The sequence below is a fragment of the Oncorhynchus mykiss genome, chromosome 5 (assembly GCF_057628025.1).
Source record: "Oncorhynchus mykiss isolate SJ-2025 chromosome 5, ASM5762802v1, whole genome shotgun sequence".
In the NCBI taxonomy this organism is placed as follows: domain Eukaryota; kingdom Metazoa; phylum Chordata; class Actinopteri; order Salmoniformes; family Salmonidae; genus Oncorhynchus; species Oncorhynchus mykiss.
The window spans coordinates 96,978,094-96,997,024 of NC_143026.1; the positions used below are offsets into that span (position 1 = coordinate 96,978,094).

An 18,931-nucleotide genomic window follows, 5' to 3' on the forward strand; every position below is an offset into this window, starting at 1 on the left:
GTGAGTCAGGAACATCTCTACTCCATGTCACAGTGGGGACAGGAAGTGAGTCAGGAACATCTCTACTCCATGTCACAGTGGGGGCAGAAAATGAGTCAGGAACATCTCTACTCCATGTCACAGTGGGGACAGGAAGTGAGTCAGGAACATCTCTACTCCATGTCACAGTGGGGACAGGAAGTGAGTCAGGAACATCTCTACTCCATGTCACAGTGGGGACAGGAAGTGAGTCAGGAACATCTCTACTCCATGTCACAGTGGGGACAGGAAGTGAGTCAGGAACATCTCTACTCCATGTCACAGTGGGGACAGGAAGTGAGTCAGGAACATCTCTACTCCATGTCACAGTGGGGGCAGAAAGTGAGTCAGGAACATCTCTACTCCATGCCACAGTGGGGACAGGAAGTGAGTCAGGAACATCTCTACTCCATGTCACAGTGGGGACAGGAAGTGAGTCAGGAACATCTCTACTCCATGCCACAGTGGGGGCAGGAAGTGAGTCAGGAACATCTCTACTCCATGTCACAGTGGGGACAGGAAGTGAGTCAGGAACATCTCTACTCCATGTCACAGTGGGGACAGGAAGTGAGTCAGGAACATCTCTACTCCATGTCACAGTGGGGGCAGGAAGTGAGTCAGGAACATCTCTACTCCATGTCACAGTGGGGACAGAAAGTGAGTCAGGAACATCTCTACTCCATGTCACAGTGGGGACAGGAAGTGAGTCAGGAACATCTCTACTCCATGTCACAGTGGGGACAGGAAGTGAGTCAGGAACATCTCTACTCCATGTCACAGTGGGGACAGGAAGTGAGTCAGGAACATCTCTACTCCATGTCACAGTGGGGACAGGAAGTGAGTCAGGAACATCTCTACTCCATGTCACAGTGGGGACAGGAAGTGAGTCAGGAACATCTCTACTCCATGTCACAGTGGGGACAGGAAGTGAGTCAGGAACATCTCTACTCCATGTCACAGTGGGGACAGGAAGTGAGTCAGGAACATCTCTACTCCATGTCACAGTGGGGGCAGGAAGTGAGTCAGGAACATCTCTACTCCATGTCACAGTGGGGACAGGAAGTGAGTCAGGAACATCTCTACTCCATGTCACAGTGGGGACAGGAAGTGAGTCAGGAACATCTCTACTCCATGTCACAGTGGGGGCAGAAAGTGAGTCAGGAACATCTCTACTCCATGTCACAGTGGGGACAGGAAGTGAGTCAGGAACATCTCTACTCCATGTCACAGTGGGGACAGGAAGTGAGTCAGGAACATCTCTACTCCATGTCACAGTGGGGACAGGAAGTGAGTCAGGAACATCTCTACTCCATGTCACAGTGGGGACAGGAAGTGAGTCAGGAACATCTCTACTCCATGTCACAGTGGGGACAGGAAGTGAGTCAGGAACATCTCTACTCCATGTCACAGTGGGGGCAGAAAATGAGTCAGGAACATCTCTACTCCATGTCACAGTGGGGACAGGAAGTGAGTCAGGAACATCTCTACTCCATGTCACAGTGGGGACAGGAAGTGAGTCAGGAACATCTCTACTCCATGTCACAGTGGGGACAGGAAGTGAGTCAGGAACATCTCTACTCCATGTCACAGTGGGGACAGGAAGTGAGTCAGGAACATCTCTACTCCATGTCACAGTGGGGACAGGAAGTGAGTCAGGAACATCTCTACTCCATGTCACAGTGGGGGCAGAAAGTGAGTCAGGAACATCTCTACTCCATGCCACAGTGGGGACAGGAAGTGAGTCAGGAACATCTCTACTCCATGTCACAGTGGGGACAGGAAGTGAGTCAGGAACATCTCTACTCCATGCCACAGTGGGGGCAGGAAGTGAGTCAGGAACATCTCTACTCCATGTCACAGTGGGGACAGAAAGTGAGTCAGGAACATCTCTACTCCATGTCACAGTGGGGACAGGAAGTGAGTCAGGAACATCTCTACTCCATGTCACAGTGGGGACAGGAAGTGAGTCAGGAACATCTCTACTCCATGTCACAGTGGGGACAGGAAGTGAGTCAGGAACATCTCTACTCCATGTCACAGTGGGGACAGGAAGTGAGTCAGGAACATCTCTACTCCATGTCACAGTGGGGACAGGAAGTGAGTCAGGAACATCTCTACTCCATGTCACAGTGGGGACAGGAAGTGAGTCAGGAACATCTCTACTCCATGTCACAGTGGGGACAGGAAGTGAGTCAGGAACATCTCTACTCCATGTCACAGTGGGGGCAGAAAGTGAGTCAGGAACATCTCTACTCCATGTCACAGTGGGGACAGGAAGTGAGTCAGGAACATCTCTACTCCATGTCACAGTGGGGACAGGAAGTGAGTCAGGAACATCTCTACTCCATGTCACAGTGGGGACAGGAAGTGAGTCAGGAACATCTCTACTCCATGTCACAGTGGGGGCAGAAAGTGAGTCAGGAACATCTCTACTCCATGTCACAGTGGGGACAGGAAGTGAGTCAGGAACATCTCTACTCCATGTCACAGTGGGGACAGGAAGTGAGTCAGGAACATCTCTACTCCATGTCACAGTGGGGACAGGAAGTGAGTCAGGAACATCTCTACTCCATGTCACAGTGGGGACAGGAAGTGAGTCAGGAACATCTCTACTCCATGTCACAGTGGGGACAGGAAGTGAGTCAGGAACATCTCTACTCCATGTCACAGTGGGGGCAGAAAATGAGTCAGGAACATCTCTACTCCATGTCACAGTGGGGACAGGAAGTGAGTCAGGAACATCTCTACTCCATGTCACAGTGGGGACAGGAAGTGAGTCAGGAACATCTCTACTCCATGTCACAGTGGGGACAGGAAGTGAGTCAGGAACATCTCTACTCCATGTCACAGTGGGGACAGGAAGTGAGTCAGGAACATCTCTACTCCATGTCACAGTGGGGACAGGAAGTGAGTCAGGAACATCTCTACTCCATGTCACAGTGGGGGCAGAAAGTGAGTCAGGAACATCTCTACTCCATGCCACAGTGGGGACAGGAAGTGAGTCAGGAACATCTCTACTCCATGTCACAGTGGGGACAGGAAGTGAGTCAGGAACATCTCTACTCCATGCCACAGTGGGGACAGGAAGTGAGTCAGGAACATCTCTACTCCATGTCACAGTGGGGACAGGAAGTGAGTCAGGAACATCTCTACTCCATGCCACAGTGGGGGCAGGAAGTGAGTCAGGAACATCTCTACTCCATGTCACAGTGGGGACAGAAAGTGAGTCAGGAACATCTCTACTCCATGTCACAGTGGGGACAGGAAGTGAGTCAGGAACATCTCTACTCCATGTCACAGTGGGGACAGGAAGTGAGTCAGGAACATCTCTACTCCATGTCACAGTGGGGACAGGAAGTGAGTCAGGAACATCTCTACTCCATGTCACAGTGGGGACAGGAAGTGAGTCAGGAACATCTCTACTCCATGTCACAGTGGGGACAGGAAGTGAGTCAGGAACATCTCTACTCCATGTCACAGTGGGGACAGGAAGTGAGTCAGGAACATCTCTACTCCATGTCACAGTGGGGACAGGAAGTGAGTCAGGAACATCTCTACTCCATGTCACAGTGGGGGCAGAAAGTGAGTCAGGAACATCTCTACTCCATGTCACAGTGGGGACAGGAAGTGAGTCAGGAACATCTCTACTCCATGTCACAGTGGGGACAGGAAGTGAGTCAGGAACATCTCTACTCCATGTCAGTGGGGAGATTAGCCGACTGCCAAACAGGGACAGGCAGATACTTACATAGCAGGAATCAACATAATGTATATAATACTGTCGACCAAATAACAGTTTTAAAACAAGCTACATGAACATTGTGTAGCAAAATCACAGAAAATGACCGATGTAAGTAATTTTCGGTTTATCGTCCCAGCTCTAGTCCGTATCTGTGTGTGTGTGTGTGTGTGTGTGTGCGCGCGCGCGTCCTGCCGTGCCTACTATGCATTCGTGTACTCTACCTGTGGGTAGGCAGTCCCCATCCCAGACAGCACAGCAGACAGCACCTCCTTGCCCTTCTCCCCAGAGCGAACAGACACCGCCAGCTTCAGCAGGTCCACCATCACCCTGGTATCATCAGGTACCAGCAGACTGGTGAACTCGTCCAGGTACTGAGGTTCTGGAGCCCCGGTCTTATTCTGACACTCTGAGTCCTGGAAGAGAACCACAAGAATAACATTTACTGATAGCACCGCTAGGGTTATAGGTTCCATTACTGACGGAACCAAACACTCATCGTACCGTAAAGACAAGAAGATGAGACCTCTAACAGCATCATCTAACCAGGGTTAGAGAGAGGTGGGCCAGTCACTGGGAGGGGAGAGGGGGGGGGGTAGAGCTCACCTCTTTAGTTTTGGTCATGGTCTCTGCGATGATGCTAGCGGCTCCGGGGTCGTCCGTGACCGGGATGAAAGGTCGAGAGGAAGCAGCAGTAGACGGGGTCACAGCTGACGAGGGGGTGACAGCATCCTCGGAGGAGGTCACCTGGTGATAGAACAAAGAGCAGATGTATCTAATCAGCCATCCAATCCTCTGAGGTCTTCTTAACGAGCCAATCCTCTGAGGTCTTCTTAACGAGCCAATCCTCTGAGGTATTCTACATTGGGGATAAATAAAGTCCCCGGGGTTTGAAGTTAAGGGGTAGGGACTCCAAACTAGGGGTCGCGACACAATGTGGTGGGTCGACGATTTGAAAATGGGGTCGCGAGAGAAACGCTGAAATTAAAAAAAAATAAACAAATAATTAAAAATGAAATGTTGAAGTCAATAAATATTCAACCCCTTTGTAAAAGCCTAAATAAGTTCAGGAGTAAAAATGTGTTTAACAAGTCACATAATACACTATATGACCAAAAGTTGACCATTTCATTCCAAAATCATGGTATTAATTAATATGGAATTGGTTCCCCCTTTACTGCTATAACAGCCTCCACTCTCCTGGGAAGGATTTCCACTAGATGTTGGAACATTGCTGCTATAACAGCCTCCACTCTTCTGGGAAGGCTTTCCACTAGATGTTGGAACATTGCTACTATAACAGCCTCCAGTCTTCTGGGAAGGCTTTCCACTAGATGTTGGAACATTGCTGCTATAACAGCCTCCACTCTTCTGGGAAGGCTTTCCACTAGATGTTGGAACATTTCTGAGGGGACTTGCTTCCATTCAGCCATAAGAGCATTGGTGAGGTCGGGTACTGATGTTGGGGGTGATAAGGCCTGGCTCACTGTCGGAGTTCCAATTCATCCCAAAGGTGTTCGATGGGGTTGAGGTCAGGGCTCTGTGCAGGCCAGTCAAGCTCTTCCACACCGATCATGACAAACCAGTCATTCTGAAACAGGAACGGGCCTTCCCCAAACTGTTGCCACAAAGTTGGAAGCACAGAATTGTCTAGAATGTCATTGTAAACTGTAGCGTTAAGATTTCCCTTCACTGGAACTAAGAGGCCGAACCATGAAAAACATCCGCAAATCATTATTCCTCACCCACCAAACTTTACAATTGGCATTATGAAGGTAGCGTTCTCCTGGCATCCGCCAAACCCAGATTCATCAGTCGGACTGCCAGATGGTAAAGCGTGATTCATCACACCAGAGACAGCGTTTCCACTTCATGAAGCTCCCGACAAACAGTTCTTGTACCGACGTTGCCTCCAGAGACAGTTTGGAACTCGGTGTTGCAACCGAGGACTAGTACTAAGAAACATCTTGGTCGACCGAGAGTCCAATGTTCTTTTTACGTGTATTTTTTCATGTAGAGACGCACCCTATGTGTTAATAAATCAACTATCCTGTATGTACTGAGCTGGTCTGATTCTTTAAGCACTGAGATTAAAAATGAAGACACGCAAATTACTAAAGAGGGATACAGAGATCAAGATAGCCTAACCAGAAGAAATAAACCTGTTCCTGACCCGCCTCCTCCTTCTGCCACTGGCCTTCGCAGGTGCTGTTGTTATGCTCCTGAAGTTACTGGTCAGAGGCCAGCGGCTAGGCTAGCGGCAGTCCAAAAAAAGTTTTAGGAACTCCTGGGAAAGGGGATAGGTGTTAGGGGGTAGGGGTTAGGGACTAGTGGGTCGGGGCTAGGGAGTCGGGACTAGGGAGTAGGGGGTTAGGGGCTAGGGAGTAAGGAGTTAGGGACTAGGGAGTCGGGACTAGGGAGTCGGGGCTAGGGAGTCGGGGCTAGGGAGTCGGGGCTAGGGAGTAAGGGGCTAGGGACTAGGGAGTCGGGGCTAGGGAGTAAGGGGTTAGGGGCTAGGGAGTCGGGGCTAGGGACTACTGGGTCGGGACTAGGGAGTCGGGGGTCGGGACTAGGGACTACTGGGTCGGGACTAGGGAGTCGGGACTAGGGAGTCGGGACTAGGGAGTCGGGACTAGGGAGTCGGGACTAGTGAGTCGGGGTTCGGGGCTAGGGAGTAGAGAGTAGTGGGTCGGGGCTAGGGAGTCGGGGTTCGGGGATAGGGAGTCGGGGCTAGGGAGTCGGGGCTAGGGAGTAGTGGATCGGGGATAGGGAGTAGGCGTTAGGGAGTCGGGGCTAGGGAGTAGAGAGTAGTGGGTCGGGGATAGGGAGTAGGGGCTAGGGAGTAGGGAGTCGGGGATAGGGAGTCGGGGTTAGGGAGTCGGGGCTAGGCAGTAGGGAGTCGGGGCTAGGGAGTCGGGTCCAGGGAGTCGGGACTAGGGAGTCGGAGCTAGGGAGTCGGGACTAGGGACTAGTGGGTCGGGGCTAGGGAGTCGGGGCTAGGGAGGCGGGGCTAGGGAGTAGATAGTAGTGGGTCAGGGCTAGGGCTAGGGAGTCGGGGCTAGGGAGTAGAGAGTTGTGGGTCGGGGCTAGGGAGTAGAGAGTAGTGGGTCGGGGCTAGGGAGTCGGGGTTCGGGGCTAGGGAGTCGGGGCTAGGGAGTCGGGGCTAGGGAGTCGGGGCTAGGGAGTCGGGGCTAGGGAGTAGTGGATCGGGGATAGGGAGTAGGCGTTAGGGAGTTGGGGCTAGGGAGTAGAGAGTAGTGGGTCGGGGCTAGGGAGTCGGGGTTCGGGGCTAGGGAGTCGGGGCTAGGGAGTTGGGGATAGGGAGTCGGGGCTAGGGAGTCGGGACTAGGGAGTCGGGACTAGGGAGTCGGGACTAGGGAGTCGGGACTAGGGAGTCGGGGATAGGGAGTCGGGGATAGGGAGTCGGGGATAGGGAGTCGGGGCCAGGGAGTTGGGACTAGGGAGTCGGAGCTAGGGAGTCGGGGCTAGGGACTAGTGGGTCGGGGCTAGGGAGTCGGGGCTAGGGAGGCGGGGCTAGGGAGTAGAGAGTAGTGGGTCAGGGCTAGGGAGTCGGGGCTTGGAAGTCGGGGCTTGGGAGTCGGGGCTTGGGACTAGGGAGTCGGGGCTAGGGAGTCGGGGCTAGGGAGTAGAGAGTAGTGGGTCGGGGCTAGGGAGTAGAGAGTAGTGGGTCGGGGCTAGGGAGTCGGGGCTAGGGAGTCGGGGCTTGGGAGTAGTGGGTCGGGGCTAGGGAGTCGGGGCTCGGGAGTCAGGACTAGGGAGTCGGGACTAGGGAGGCGGGGCTAGGGAGGCGGGGCTAGGGAGTAGAGAGTAGATAGTAGTGGGTTGGGGCTAGGGAGTCGGGGTTCGGGAGTCGGGGCTGGGGAGTCGAGAGTAGTGGGTCGGGGCTAGGGAGTAGAGAGTAGTGGGTCGGGGCTAGGGAGTCGGGGCTTGGGAGTCGGGGCTTGGGAATAGTGGGTCGGGGCTAGGGAGTCGGGACTAGGGACTAGTGGGTCGGGGCTAGGGAGTCGGGGCTCGGGAGTCGGGACTAGGGAGTCGGGGCTAGGGAGTCGGGGCTAGGGAGGCGGGGCTAGGGAGGCGGGGCTAGGGAGGCGGGACTCGGGAGTAGAGAGTAGATAGTAGTGGGTTGGGGCTAGGGAGTCGGGGCTCGGGAGTCGGGGCTCGGGAGTCGGGGCTCGGGAGTCGGGGCTCGGGAGTAGAGAGTAGTGGGTCGGGGCTAGGGAGTAGTGGGTCGGTGCTAGGCAGTAGAGGCAAGGGTTCCTCTTCTCTCCATTCTTGTCTGTCTGTCAGGGGTTAGGGACTAGGGGGTAGGGACAAGGGGATAGGGACTAGGGGGTAGGGACTAGGGGTTGGGGACTAGGGGTTAGTGTTCCTCACCTCTCCATTCTTGTCTGTCTGCCAGGGGTTAGGGCTGACCCTCTCCTCCACCTCTGTGGGAACAGGGGGTCCCTCTGACTCAGAGGGGCTGGATGCTGAGGAGGAGTCAGGGGGGGGGCACTCCATGGGGACCATCATACAAGCTGGCATCAGGGCACCAACCACAGCATCCCTGACATCACCAATACAACACATTAAATCAGGGCACCAATCACAGCATCCCTGACATCACCAATACAACACACATTAAATCAGGGCACCAATAACAGCATCCCTGACATCACCAATACAACACACATTAAATTAGGGCACCAATCAGGAGTCTGACCTGGTATACATGATCTGTAGGGCTGAGAGGAGTCTTACCTGGCATACATGATCTGTAGGGCTGAGAGGACATGGGACAGGGCCTGTTGCTTGGCCTGGTTCCCATCCAGAGACAGTAGTATTTTAGCAAGAGAGGGGCGGTTGGGTCTAACTCCATTACTGTGGCCACTCATCTTATTGTTCACCGCCGAGGAGTCACTGTCTGACTGGACGCCTGGAATACACAGGACACACATACAAAAAAAACTCAATATTTAATATTCATCACTTGACGCAAAAAGTGGTATTTCACCAAACCCCAGCCTCATTCCGAGTCTTTGTCTATAACCCTAACCCAAGCCAGACCTGAGTCCTATCCTAACCCAAGCCAGACCTGAGTCCTATCCTAACCCTAATCCAAGCCAGACCTGAGTCCGATCCTAACCCTAATCCAAGCCAGACCTGAGTCCTATCCTAACCCAAGCCAGACCTGAGTCCTATCCTAACCCTAATCCAAGCCAGACCTGAGTCCTATCCTAACCCTAATCCAAGCCAGACCTGAGTCCTATCCTAACCCTAATCCAAGCCAGACCTGAGTCCTATCCTAACCCAAGCCAGACCTGAGTCCTATCCTAACCCTAATCCAAGCCAGACCTGAGTCCTATCCTAACCCTAATCCAAGCCAGACCTGAGTCCTATCCTAACCCTAATCCAAGCCAGACCTGAGTCCTATCCTAACCCTAATCCAAGCCAGACCTGAGTCCTATCCTAACCCTAACCCAAGCCAGACCTGAGTCCGATCCTAATCCAAGCCAGACCTGAGTCCGATCCTAACCCTAATCCAAGCCAGACCTGAGTCCTATCCTAACCCAAGCCAGACCTGAGTCCGATCCTAACCCTAATCCAAGCCAGACATGAGTCCGATCCTAACCCTAATCCAAGCCAGACCTGAGTCCGATCCTAACCCTAATCCAAGCCAGACCTGAGTCCTATCCTAACCCAAGCCAGACCTGAGTCCTATCCTAACCCTAATCCAAGCCAGACCTGAGTCCTATCCTAACCCAAGCCAGACCTGAGTCCTATCCTAACCCAAGCCAGACCTGAGTCCTATCCTAACTCAAGCCAGATCTGAGTCCTATCCTAACCCAAGCCAGACCTGAGTCCTATCCTAACCCAAGCCAGACCTGAGTCCTATCCTAACCCTAATCCAAGCCAGACCTGAGTCCTATCCTAACCCAAGCCAGACCTGAGTCCTATCCTAACCCAAGCCAGACCTGAGTCCTATCCTAACCCTAACCCAAGCCAGACCTGAGTCCTATCCTAACCCAAGCCAGACCTGAGTCCGATCCTAATCCAAGCCAGACCTGAGTCCGATCCTAACCCTAATCACAGCCAGACCTGAGTCCTATCCTAACCCAAGCCAGACCTGAGTCCGATCCTAACCCTAATCCAAGCCAGACCTGAGTCCGATCCTAACCCTAATCCAAGCCAGACCTGAGTCCGATCCTAACCCTAATCCAAGCCAGACCTGAGTCCGATCCTAACCCAAGCCAGACCTGAGTCCTATCCTAACCCTAATCCAAGCCAGACCTGAGTCCTATCCTAACCCAAGCCAGATCTGAGTCCTATCCTAACCCAAGCCAGACCTGAGTCCTATCCTAACCCAAGCCAGACCTGAGTCCTATCCTAACCCTAATCCAAGCCAGACCTGAGTCCTATCCTAACCCAAGCCAGACCTGAGTCCTATCCTAACTCAAGCCAGACCTGAGTCCTATCCTAACCCAAGCCAGACCTGAGTCCTATCCTAACCCAAGCCAGACCTGAGTCCTATCCTAACCCAAGCCAGACCTGAGTCCTATCCTAACCCTAATCCAAGCCAGACCCGAGTCCTATCCTAACCCAAGCCAGACCTGAGTCCTATCCTAACCCAAGCCAGATCTGAGTCCTATCCTAACCCAAGCCAGACCTGAGTCCTATCCTAACCCAAGCCAGACCTGAGTCCTATCCTAACCCAAGCCAGACCTGAGTCCTATCCTAACTCAAGCCAGACCTGAGTCCTATCCTAACCCAAGCCAGACCTGAGTCCTATCCTAACCCAAGCCAGACCTGAGTCCTATCCTAACCCAAGCCAGACCCGAGTCCTATCCTAACCCTAATCCAAGCCAGACCTGAGTCCTATCCTAACCCTAACCCAAGCCAGACCTGAGTCCTATCCTAATCCAAGCCAGACCTGAGTCCTATCCTAACCCAAGCCAGACCTGAGTCCTATCCTAACTCAAGCCAGACCTGAGTCCTATCCTAACCCAAGCCAGACCTGAGTCCTATCCTAACTCAAGCCAGACCTGAGTCCTATCCTAACCCAAGCCAGACCTGAGTCCTATCCTAACCCAAGCCAGACCTGAGTCCTATCCTAACCCAAGCCAGACCTGAGTCCTATCCTAACCCAATCCAGGCCAGAACTGAGTCCTATCCTAACCCAAGCCAAACCTGAGTCCTATCCTAACCCAAGCCGAGCCAGACCGGAGTCCTATCCTAACCCAAGCCAGACCTGAGTCCTATCCTAACCCTAATCCAAGTCAGACCTGATTCCTATCCTAACCCTAATCCAAGCCAGACCTGAGTCCTATCCTAACCCTAATCCAAGCCAGACCTGAGTCCTATCCTAACCCTAATCCAAGCCAGACCTGAGTCCTATCCTAACCCTAATCCAAGCCAGACCTGAGTCCTATCCTAACCCTAACCCAAGCCAGACCTGAGTCCGATCCTAATCCAAGCCAGACCTGAGTCCGATCCTAACCCTAATCCAAGCCAGACCTGAGTCCTATCCTAACCCAAGCCAGACCTGAGTCCGATCCTAACCCTAATCCAAGCCAGACATGAGTCCGATCCTAACCCTAATCCAAGCCAGACCTGAGTCCGATCCTAACCCTAATCCAAGCCAGACCTGAGTCCTATCCTAACCCAAGCCAGACCTGAGTCCTATCCTAACCCTAATCCAAGCCAGACCTGAGTCCTATCCTAACCCAAGCCAGACCTGAGTCCTATCCTAACCCAAGCCAGACCTGAGTCCTATCCTAACTCAAGCCAGATCTGAGTCCTATCCTAACCCAAGCCAGACCTGAGTCCTATCCTAACCCAAGCCAGACCTGAGTCCTATCCTAACCCTAATCCAAGCCAGACCTGAGTCCTATCCTAACCCAAGCCAGACCTGAGTCCTATCCTAACCCAAGCCAGACCTGAGTCCTATCCTAACCCTAACCCAAGCCAGACCTGAGTCCTATCCTAACCCAAGCCAGACCTGAGTCCGATCCTAATCCAAGCCAGACCTGAGTCCGATCCTAACCCTAATCACAGCCAGACCTGAGTCCTATCCTAACCCAAGCCAGACCTGAGTCCGATCCTAACCCTAATCCAAGCCAGACCTGAGTCCGATCCTAACCCTAATCCAAGCCAGACCTGAGTCCGATCCTAACCCTAATCCAAGCCAGACCTGAGTCCGATCCTAACCCAAGCCAGACCTGAGTCCTATCCTAACCCTAATCCAAGCCAGACCTGAGTCCTATCCTAACCCAAGCCAGATCTGAGTCCTATCCTAACCCAAGCCAGACCTGAGTCCTATCCTAACCCAAGCCAGACCTGAGTCCTATCCTAACCCTAATCCAAGCCAGACCTGAGTCCTATCCTAACCCAAGCCAGACCTGAGTCCTATCCTAACTCAAGCCAGACCTGAGTCCTATCCTAACCCAAGCCAGACCTGAGTCCTATCCTAACCCAAGCCAGACCTGAGTCCTATCCTAACCCAAGCCAGACCTGAGTCCTATCCTAACCCTAATCCAAGCCAGACCCGAGTCCTATCCTAACCCAAGCCAGACCTGAGTCCTATCCTAACCCAAGCCAGATCTGAGTCCTATCCTAACCCAAGCCAGACCTGAGTCCTATCCTAACCCAAGCCAGACCTGAGTCCTATCCTAACCCAAGCCAGACCTGAGTCCTATCCTAACTCAAGCCAGACCTGAGTCCTATCCTAACCCAAGCCAGACCTGAGTCCTATCCTAACCCAAGCCAGACCTGAGTCCTATCCTAACCCAAGCCAGACCCGAGTCCTATCCTAACCCTAATCCAAGCCAGACCTGAGTCCTATCCTAACCCTAACCCAAGCCAGACCTGAGTCCTATCCTAATCCAAGCCAGACCTGAGTCCTATCCTAACCCAAGCCAGACCTGAGTCCTATCCTAACTCAAGCCAGACCTGAGTCCTATCCTAACCCAAGCCAGACCTGAGTCCTATCCTAACTCAAGCCAGACCTGAGTCCTATCCTAACCCAAGCCAGACCTGAGTCCTATCCTAACCCAAGCCAGACCTGAGTCCTATCCTAACCCAAGCCAGACCTGAGTCCTATCCTAACCCAATCCAGGCCAGAACTGAGTCCTATCCTAACCCAAGCCAAACCTGAGTCCTATCCTAACCCAAGCCGAGCCAGACCGGAGTCCTATCCTAACCCAAGCCAGACCTGAGTCCTATCCTAACCCTAATCCAAGTCAGACCTGATTCCTATCCTAACCCTAATCCAAGCCAGACCTGAGTCCTATCCTAATCCATGAATTTGTAGTTAGGGGGTTTGTAACCTCTACTCCCAGCCCCATCTAGACTCTTGACTCAAAGCCCTGAATCTACTACCAGTTGTAGCTCCTGTACTGAGAGATAGATTACCACGGTACGAGGGTTATGTTACCGGAAAGGCCATCAGAAACATTGTTCCTGATTTTCTGTCCAGAGCAGTGGCTCCATCAGCAAGCCAAGTAGCATTGCTGTCACCACCACTCACAGTCTTTCTATCCTTCCCACCTCTCTCGCTGAGATTGCTGAAGCTCAGGACCAAGAGGTCAGTGACCTTAGGTAGAACAAAGAAGCTTCCAGTGAGCATCCAGGTCAAATTGGACTCAAAGTACTCCAAGGAATCCTGTACAGGAGGATCCCTGTTGAATGAAAAGGCAATACATATCAACTTGTGGTAGCCAAGGGCCTTTACGGGCTGTTTTCTAGATTACTTTCATGAACTTCCACTGGGCGGCCATCTTGGATGGAGGAAGACTCTTCTTCGCATCTCTGAGGTTGCTTGGTGGTCATCCAGAGAGGAGTGTTTTGCTATAGCCTACCTGCGATTGGAAGACACCGATAAACCTCAGCGGCATCAGATTCAAATCGCGAGAAGAAAACTCCCCGCCTGCTGAGCGCAGTCCGTGGTTTGGATTTCCTGTTGGCACTGCGATCGTGTTCCTGGCCTGTCAGATTATTTCCTTGTTGTGGATTTACAAAAGGGATCGCGGAACATGTTTAATGAACACGGACGCGCGCTCCGATCTCCTGTGAGATCCATCCTTTTCTCCTTACTGTTTCTAGAGATCATCCACTGGCGGCTTAATGTTTATTTTATGGGGGGGAAATGTAATTTGAATGTCAAACGACTATGAACTGAACTTGAACTGAATAAACGAATGGGAATCGAAATGGGAAAAGACGGGACGAATCATTTCCTGGTTAGGCGCATCCCAATGGGCTAATATAGCCTAAACTGAATTTGAACTCAACCAAAACAAAACGTTAAATAAGGTTATTGGGTCATTGTGATGTTTATGGAATATTTGTGTGTGTTTGTTAAAATAATACATTGAAATTATATTATTCGTGGGGGTTATTATTTTGTATAGTATTTTTTCTGAAGCATATCATTGGGGCGGCAGGGTAGCCTAGTGGTTAGAGCATTGTAGTAACCGCAAGGTTGCAAGTTCATATCCCCGAGCTGACAAGGTACAAATCTGTCATTCTGCCCCTGAACAAGGCAGTTAACCCACTGTTCCTAGGCCGTCATTGAAAATAAGAATATGTTCTTAACTGACCTGCCTGGTTAAATAAAGATTAAATACATATTGATATGTTTGTGCTGGAATTTAAAAAGACATTATTTAATTGACACATCACCTACTACATTCCACGTGTTTTTCATGCTATAAGTCTTCTTTAAAAGTATATTAAATTATACTGTTATACAGTTACCTAGGTATGCAGAGGGTTAGTGTTCGGGTTACTAGCTGTAGAGATGTTAGGTAACCTAGGTATGAGGAGGGTTAGGGTTACTAGCTGTAGAGAGGTTAGGTAACCTAGGTATGAGGAGGGTTAGGTAACCTAGGTATGAGGAGGGTTTGGGTTACTAGCTGTAGAGAGGTTAGGTAACCTAGGTACGAGGAGGGTTAGGGTTACTAGCTGTACAGGAGGTTAGGTAACCTAGGTATGAGGAGGGTTAGGGTTACTAGCTGTAGAGAGGTTAGGTAACCTAGGTATGAGGAGGGTTAGGGTTACTAGCTGTACAGGAGGTTAGGGTTAGGTTACCTAAGTATGATGCCCCTAGAGAGTCCCTGGCGGTCTGGAAGAGGACAGGCTCGTGGACAGAGGGGGTGGTGACATCTACGGTGGTCCAGGCGACGCTGTGGGAGGAGCCACAGGCAACACGGGTGATCTTCTGTCCCTCTAGACCCTGAACCAGGGTGGGCTTCCTGTTCACCGTGGTGGTCCCGTTACCCTGCTGGCCATGGTCGTTGTCCCCCCACGCAAACACCTGGTGGAACAGTACAGATACACTTACAGATACTAACACACCTCTGTCTCCCTCTCTCACATCTCTATAGCTGAATGTGAAACCGAACACTTAGCCCTTTATCCGCTTGCTGACGTGTTCAGAAGTTCACTCGAGTCTGCAAGTGTTTCGGTCAAAATTAACATTGAGACAATAAGACGTCCTAACTGCCTGCCACTTATCAATGTTCAAAAATTCTAGATCCATTTCCGAGCATCGTCTCCCGCGACGTGTCTTGTAGCATGTAGGCAGACACCGCCGCGTACTGTGATAGAGGAACAAAACAACATGCCTACTCTACTGCACCAGATATGTACAAGTATATTGGGGCTGTCCCCGACTGAGAGTTGTCTGTTCTTCCTCAATTCCTAAACGGGTATTTTTCCATATATAGACACACATTATATATTTAATAAAACAATTTGCACTGAGCTTGTCTGATGCTTTAAGTGGACAGTTTGATTAAATATTTAAGACAACTAATGACTCAAGAGGGAGCCAGAGATCAAGATAACCAGAAGAAACGTGTGGATTAATCCTCCTCCCGCAGATTCAGACGTTACGCTCGTGAAGTTGCCGGTAATAATCTCCACCAGGAGTCGGCAACCTGTTTAACGTGGAATGAAAGTTGATTGATAATTTCTACCGCTGTTATGATTTACATATGCACATTTTCATGGAACAGCTTAATTTAATTTATAATAATTCTAATCGCATTCATCTCTCTACAACAAACTTGAAACATTGTATCAACTATCAACCGGGTCCCGCCCCCGAAGCTTGCGGTAGTAAACTTGAAACATTGTATCAACTATCAACCGGGTCCGCCCCCGAAGCTTGCGGTAGTAAACTTGAAACATTTTATCAACTATTCTGGGCCATCAGAGTTTCCCATGCCAGTGAGCTCAGGACAGACTCAGGAATGTGCATACCGAGTGCTCCAAGTGTTCTGTTTGAAATTCAGCCTCTCCTTCTAAGAACCCTAACTCAAAGACATTAAGGTCAGCTCTTTCTCTCCTTAAAACATCTCTCTCTCAATTCAATTCAAAGGGCTTTATTGGCATATGAAACATATGTTTACATTACCAAAGCAAGTAAAATGTACAATAAAAATTGAACAGTAAACATTACTCACAAAAGTCCCAAAATAATATTCCTAATGTCTATATTCAGTGTTGTAACAACGTGCAAATAGTTAGAGTACAAAAGAGAAAATAAATAAACATAAATATGGGTGGTACAGTGCATTCGGAAAGTATTCAGACCCCTTGACTTTCTCCACATTTTGTTACGTTACAGCCTTATTTTAAAATTGTTTAAATAGTTTTCCCCCCTCAATCTACACCCAATACCCCATAACGACAAAGCAAAAACAGTTTTTCAGACATGTTTGCCTGGTGTCTGATGTGGAGGAGGCCTAGCCTGGTGTCTGATGTGGAAGAGGCCTAGCCTGGTGTCTGATGTGGAAGAGGCCTAGCCTGGTGTCTGATGTGGAGGAGGCCTAGCCTGGTGTCTGATGTGGAAGAGGCCTAGCCTGGTGTCTGATGTGGAAGAGGCCTAGCCTGGTGTCTGATGTGGAAGAGGCCTAGCCTGGTGTCTTGACAACTAGCCTGTGAACAGCTCGGAGGCGTGGAGGCCAGTACCCACCTGTCCGGTCTCGGTGACAGCCAGGCAGTGCAGCGCCCCCACGGCCACGTGGATGATCTTCTTCCCCCTCAGCCCCTCCACCATCTGAGGCTTACGCACATGGACGTCTGTCCCGTGGCCCAGACGGAAGTAGTCCCCTTTACCCCTGGTTGAGAAACAGACAGTTATTCACCTTTATCCCTGGGTAGAACATCACATAAACCAGGGCCCTACCGCGCTGCTTCTCTCTTCTACCTGATAATTCATTGCATCCACCTGGTGTCCACTGGCTTTGAGGTCCAGATTAAGAGTTTGAGGGACATAAACAGTTTGCAAAAATGAAGATTTGATTTTAAATGTAACCACCTACCCTTGTTCAGGGGACTGCGCTGTTAATGTGCGAAAGCTACAGCACTTAGTAGTGGGGCTTGTGACAGCAGCCACACTGGAGATAATGTATGAATTCATTTGGATTTATAGTTGTTATTATTCTTTACAATGTTACTCCTCTTACACCATTTAAGATAAAAACACCCTTCGAACTTTGAAAGTGTGTAAATTACAACTTTTGAATATATTTTCTACTTTTTAAACGATTAAACTTTTTGTCCTCCATCCACTTTCATGGGATTTCCTCTGCATTCTAAAAGGTTCCAGAGTGACATCATCTCTCCCAACATTCTATTCACTGTAAACAAAGTCACTTTTAGAAACAAAGCAGCTACTTTGACCACTTTCCCAACAACTAAGACGAAGAGGTAGAGGTTATGACATCTTCCTATCCTTCTCTGCTATTCATCTCTGTAATCAGAACAGAATTATCTGGTACCGATCAAACGTTATTTTACACTGAACAAAAAATATAAACACAACATGTAAAGTGTTGGTCCCAAGTTTTATGAGCAGAAATGTTACAAACGCACAAAAAACATATTTCTCTAAAATGTTGCGTACACATTTGTTGACATCCCTGTTAGTGAGCATTTCTCCTTTGCCAAGATAATCCATCCACCTGACAGGTGTAGCATATCGAGAAGCTGATTAAACAGCATGATCATTACACAGGTGCACCTTGTGCTGGGGACAATAAAAGGGGTCTAAAATGTGCAGTTTTGTCACACAACACAATGCGTCAGATGTCTCAAGTTTTGAGGGAAGGTGCAATTGTCATGCTGACTGCAGGAATGTCCACCAAAGCTGTTGCCAGAGAAATCCATGTTAATTTCTCTACCATAAGCCTAAAACGTCGTTTTCGAGAATGTAGCAGTACATCCAACGGGCCTCACAGCCTCAGAACATGTGTATGGCGTCGTGTGGGCGAGCGGTTTGTTGATGTCAACGTTGTGAACAGAGTGCCCCATGGTGGCAGTGGGGTTATGGCATGGGCAGGCATAAGCTGCAGACAATGAATACAATTGCATTTTATTGATGGCAATTAGAATGCACAAAGGCCCATTATTTTTAAGGCATCTGTGATCAACAGATACATATCTGTATTCCCAGTCATGTGAAATCCATAGATTAGGGTCTAATTTATTTATTTCAACCCAGTAACTCAATAAAATCTTTGAAATTGTTGCGTTTATATTCTTGTGTGTGGTGCTGACTCACAGGTGTGTGAACTGCTGACTCTCTTCCCTGTAGCCTAGTTGGTGTTTGAACTGCTGACTGTCTTCCCTGTAGCCTAGTTGGTGTGTGAACTGCTGACTGTCTTCCCTGTAGCCTAGTTGGTGTGTGAACTGCTGACTGTCTTCCCTGTAGCCTAGTTGGTGTGTGAACTGCTGACTGTCTTCCCTGTAGCCTAGTTGGTGTGTGAACTGCTGACTGTCTTCCCTGTAGCCTAGTTGGTGTGGGAACTGCTGACTGTCTTCCCTGTAGCCTAGTTGGTGTGTAAACTGCTGACTGTCTTCCCTGTAGACTAGTTGGTGTGTAAACTGCTGACTCTCTTCCCTGTAGCCTAGTTGGTGTTTGAACTGCTGACTGTCTTCCCTGTAGCCTAGTTGGTGTGTAAACTGCTGACTGTCTTCCCTGTAGCCTAGTTGGTGTGTGAACTGCTGACTGTCTTCCCTGTAGCCTACTTGGTGTGTGAACTGCTGACTGTCTTCCCTGTAGCCTAGTTGGTGTGTGAACTGCTGACTGTCTTCCCTGTAGCCTAGTTGGTGTGGGAACTGCTGACTGTCTTCCCTGTAGCCTAGTTGGTGTGTAAACTGCTGACT

At 50.3% G+C, this 18,931-nt stretch overlaps 1 protein-coding gene across 23 annotated transcripts in view; it reads right to left on the bottom strand.

Annotated features, from left to right (window-relative positions):
• herc2 (HECT and RLD domain containing E3 ubiquitin protein ligase 2) overlaps positions 1–18,931 on the bottom strand; it is a 228,445-nt gene that overhangs the window by 61,414 nt on the left and 148,100 nt on the right. For all 23 annotated transcript variants that reach the window (XM_090236518.1, XM_090236516.1, XM_090236507.1 and 20 more), the window contains 6 exons: positions 16,737–16,881; positions 14,846–15,071; positions 8,519–8,693; positions 8,153–8,324; positions 4,364–4,504; positions 3,982–4,173 (listed from right to left, as the gene is read on the bottom strand). In XM_090236518.1, the coding sequence (XP_090092644.1) occupies positions 3,982–4,173; positions 4,364–4,504; positions 8,153–8,324; positions 8,519–8,693; positions 14,846–15,071; positions 16,737–16,881 (1,051 nt within the window). The remainder of the gene's footprint in view (positions 1–3,981; positions 4,174–4,363; positions 4,505–8,152; positions 8,325–8,518; positions 8,694–14,845; positions 15,072–16,736; positions 16,882–18,931) is intronic.